This window comes from Callorhinchus milii, unplaced genomic scaffold (assembly GCF_018977255.1).
Source record: "Callorhinchus milii isolate IMCB2004 unplaced genomic scaffold, IMCB_Cmil_1.0 Scaffold4, whole genome shotgun sequence".
NCBI classification, from domain to species: Eukaryota; Metazoa; Chordata; class Chondrichthyes; order Chimaeriformes; family Callorhinchidae; genus Callorhinchus; species Callorhinchus milii.
In genome coordinates, this window is record NW_024704745.1 from 3,389,511 (window position 1) to 3,394,406 (window position 4,896).

The following is a 4,896-nucleotide window of genomic DNA, read 5'->3' on the forward strand; positions in this document are numbered from 1 at the left end:
GGTGGGTGAATGAATATATATGTGTGATGAATAATGTTAATGTGTGTATTTATATTTTTTTGGTGGGGCGGGTGGGGGTTGGGGATAAGAATTATGTTATTTAAGTCACTAGATGGCGCTTTTCCAAGGGGGTAGGGGTGGGGGGAGAAAGAGATGAGATCTAACATCTAAAAGCACCCAGATGTTGGACAACACAAACACCAAAACAGAACAGTACCAAGGTGAAGAGAAACAAATACGTGCAATGAAGTTGAACAAGGATTAATTTGCATGTTGAATGTTGCTGCCTTTACTAATTGTCGATAATTGTATATTTTATATATATATAATAATAATAATAATAATAATCCTTGCATTTAATATAGCGCTTTTCACGTCTGGAGGACGTCCCAAAGCGCTTCACAGAACACACTGTAAAGTGAATTGACTGTATATTTGTGGGCGAACGCGGCAGCCAATTGCGCACAGCAATGTCCCACAAACAGTATATATATAATTAACAAGTGTAGCAATCTTAAGGGGATAGGATAGCACTTGTTTTCTCCTGCCCATTTCCTCCTTTATACATGGGGATGGGAGGGGAGAGAGAAACTGATTAAATCTGAACAGCTTCTCGCTAATCGAACTGTCACGGATCATAACAGTTAAAGGACAATTACAACGCCTTTTAATGCAGGGTTTCTTTCAGGCACTTTTCTACGATTCATTAAAAGCCCGTGGAGTCAGCTGTTAAACAGGGAACATGTGTTCCTGGGGAGGGAGAGAGGTGTACTTGTCACGGGAGACAGGTCCACAGGAACAGTTGAGGAACACACATTGTAGCCAAGAGAACACAGTTTTGCTCCTTTTAAAGCCAGTGTCTACAAGTCAACATCGACATAGATATATAGATATATATATAGATATATATATCTACATATGCATACAAATCAATGTCATTTATTTTACATCAATTCACTTTACAGTATATTCTGTACACAGTCAATTCACTTTACAGTATATTCTGTACACAGTCAATTCACTTTACAGTATATTCTGTACACAGTCAATTCACTTTACAGTATATTCTGTACACAGTCAATTCACTTTACAGTATATTCTGTAGTCAATTCACTTTACAGTATATTCTGTACACAGTCAATTCACTTCACAGTATATTCTGTACATAGTCAATTCACTTTACAGTATTTGAGGCGACTCAAATCCTTCCATTTGATGTGTATATATATATATATATCAAATGCAAGGGTTGTGATTTTTGCTTTCCACATAATACAGTCGATTCACTTTACAGCATATTCCGTGAAGACGTCTCGAAGACGTGATAAGGCGCTACATCAAACGCAAGTATTGTTATGAGACGTCTCAACAAAGTGATAAATGCAAGGATTATGATTTTTTGCTTTCCACAACATATACGGTCAATTCACTTTACAATATATGCTGCGAAGCTCTTTAAGAAGTCTCAGCGATGCGATAAGGCGTTTTATATATATATATTATTATTGTTGAAACCCTTCGATAAATGTACAAATGTCAGTACGACCCAGTCAGTCTTTATTTTAACAGCTTGGTGTGCTCCTTTTTTTTAAATCACATTTCAAACTAGATCTGATTAAGCAAAATGCCTGTTGAGATGGATTGTATGTGTATTAAAACTCTTGTCTTTGGTAATTATGTGAAGCTGCTATCTCTAGAAAATCGAGATGTGGAGGTAAAGTGTGTGTGTGTGTAGTGGGGGGGTGTGGGGGGGAGGGGGTTGTGTTGAGAATTTAAATGCAACTTACTGTAAAGCTTTCTGTCCAGAAAAAATGAACCAGTTTCAGAAAAGGAGAGAGAGAGAAAAAGGAGTTGTTCATTATTACTTTAAGCCCTCTTTTTCCAGTCGGAATATTGCAGTGATTTCGACAAACAGCGAAGCAAAAAAAAAAGGGGCCAACACAATAAATATCATTGCAGATGATTGATATTTACTACGGTTGTCCCCTTTTTGTTTCTTTTTTTTTTGGAGAGACAAAAAAAAAGGTTCGATTATTTTTTTTTCAAATCCCCCCAAAAATGTGAAAAATAGTCAAGACAAATCATTGCAAAAAAAAATTCTAAGAAAGGAAAGAGTTTATCAGACGGATTCGTTTGGGATTTTTTTTTCCAAACAACGGTGATGTTGATGATGATGTTTTTTTAAAGTATATTTTTTTTTGAGGGGGGGGGGATAAAAAAAAATTGTGCAGATCCCCTGCTTCGGAAATCTGACACAGAGTTGGGTTGACTTCACCTCGTTTTTTTTTCAGTTGACTGGTTAGAGATAGATTCGAGGGGGGGGGGGGGGGGGGAAGAGAAGGGGAACATAGTATAGTAACTGTTTGAAACTCTCTCTGTGTGTGTGAGTGTGTGTGTAAGTGTGTTACTTAAATGCACTAATGCAATGAGCATTAGTTATTGCTTTGAAGGCAGTGTGTGTGTGTGTGTGTGTGTGTGTTTTGGGGAGGGGGTGGGTTGGTGGGTGGTTTGGGTTCTAGCAGATGTCTTGGCTGCTGACTCTGCCTATTGTGTAGAGTTCTCTCTCTCTCTTTCTCTCTCTCTCTGACACACACACTCTCTCTCTCTCTCTCTCTGTGTGTGTGTGTGTGTGTTAATGGTAACTGGAGAAGGAGAGAGGAAAGGAGAGAGAAAAAGAGAGAGGGAGAGAGCACCTCCCACCACTCTCGCATTGGATGAGTCTCCAATTCACTGGTCCATTACCTTGTCACGATTGGACACTCAAGGACAGACACAAACAATAGACAAACATGTCCCCTCCCTCTCTCCCCTCCCTCCTTCCCTCTCTCCCCTCCCTCCCTCCCTCCCTCCCTCCTTGAACCATCTTCGATCCGCCTTATATATAAACGCAGGAAGCTTGGGTTCGTGATGCAAACGGTGAGGACATCATCTCACCTCCCTTTTTTTTTGTGTGTGGCTCACCCTTACCTTGGGACGCAGACATAGACACGAGCTGCCAACCTTCAACTCAACTTGAGGGGAGTCCCAACAACCAGAGCAAAGTTCTTCCCTCCCTCCCTCCCTCCCTCCCTCCCTCCCTTCCATCCATCCACCCATCCATCCATCCACCCATCCATCCATCCACCCACCCATCCATCCATCCATCCATCCATCCATCCATCCTCCCAGTCCCTCCAAAAGCCAAGACGAATGGATTCCGATGCAAGTTTGATCTCAAGCCAACCCTCATCCCCGGAGACCGACGACCTCTTCCTCTCGGACGGGAGGACCTCCGGCTTCTCCGGCACCGTGTCCTCGACCCAGAACGACTGCGCGTCCGGGATTTGCTGCGGCGGCGTCGGGGGCGGCGTGGTGGTGGTGGCGGCGGCGGGGGGGGACGACGACGACGACGACGACCACCATCACCACCACCGCCATCACCACCACCACCACCACCGGCGGCGGGAGGGGGTCTTGAGCGAAGAGCAGTTGGCGTTGGGCTCGAAGGAAGCCGCCCTGAGGCTCAAGGACAAGAAACAGATGAGCGAACCCGAGCTGCAGCAGCTCCGGCTGAAGATCAACAGCCGAGAGCGCAAGAGGATGCACGACCTGAACATCGCCATGGACGGGCTGAGGGAGGTCATGCCCTACGCCCACGGCCCGTCGGTCAGGAAGCTGTCCAAGATCGCCACCCTCCTCCTGGCCAGGAACTACATCCTGATGCTCACCAACTCCCTGGAGGAGATGAAGCGGCTGGTGAGTGAGATCTACGGTGGGCACCATCACCACCACCACGCGGCCGCCGCCCACGCCCACGCCCACGCGGCCGCCGCCGCCGCCGCCGCCGGCTTCCACCCGTCGTCGGTCTCCTCCTCCTCCTCCGCCGCCGCCGCCGCCCACGCCGCCGCCTGCGTCGGGACCCTCCGGGACCCTCTGGGCCACACCGGGGCGCCTCTGAGCGGACACCCCGCCTCCCACCACCCGGTCCTCCACCAACACCACCACCACCACCACCAACCGACCAGCACCACCACCATCGTGGCTTCTTCCAACGTGACCTCGGCTTCGCTCTCCGGCGGTGCGGTGTGGGTGCGGGTGTCGGCGGTGTGGGTGTGGGCGGCGTCGGGGCCATCAGGTCCCCCCCGTCTCACGCCCTCCTCAAGTCGGCCTCGGCTCCTCTGGGCCCCGGGGGGTTCCAGCAGTGGGGCGGGATGCCCTGCCCGTGCGCCATGTGCCAAGTGCCGGCGCCTCACCACCTCCCCGGCCTGGCCCCGGGCGGCGGCGCCTCGCGATTGGCCTCCGAGAGCAAGTGAAACGGTTTCGCTTCAGCCCTCGAGCGTTAACATTGCTCTCTCAACCTCCTCCCCTCCTCCCTCCTCCCCCACCCAACCTCACCCCCTCCCTGCCCCCCACCCAACCTCACCCTCCCTGCCCACCACCCCCTCCCTGCCCCCCACCCAACCCACCCAACCTCACCCTCCCTGCCCACCACCCCCTCCCTGCCCACCACCCAACACACCCAACCTCACCCTCCCTGCCCACCACCCCCTCACTGCCCCCCACCCAACCCACCCAACTTCACCCTCCCTGCCCACCACCCAACACACCCAATCTCCCCTCCCTGCCCACCACCCAACCACCCCCACCTCCCCCTCCCTGCCTACCACCCTACCCACCCAACCTCCCCATCTACTGCCTTTTCCAACAACTGAACTGAGACACCAACTATCTGTCTACGTCTGTCTATCCGTCTGCCCTGTCCTGTCTGTCTGTTTGTCAACAGTCACCAACTATCTATCTGTCTGTCTGTCCTGTCTGTCAGTCTGTCAACAGAGACACCAACTATCTATGTATCTGTCTGTCTGTCCTGTCCCTCTCTGTCTGCTCTGTATGTCTGTCTATCTCTGACAGGGACCA

The 4,896-nt window shown here is 49.7% G+C and overlaps 1 protein-coding gene across 1 annotated transcript; it reads left to right on the top strand.

Moving 5' to 3' along the window:
• Positions 1-3,183: 3,183 nt before the first annotated feature.
• LOC103187304 (oligodendrocyte transcription factor 2) lies at positions 3,184-4,340 on the top strand. The gene is given in 4 exon segments (XM_042334355.1): positions 3,184-3,259; positions 3,337-3,439; positions 3,441-3,898; positions 4,069-4,340. Coding segments are annotated over 4 exon segments (855 nt in total). The 5' UTR covers positions 3,184-3,189; the 3' UTR covers positions 4,293-4,340.
• Positions 4,341-4,896: the final 556 nt, after the last annotated feature.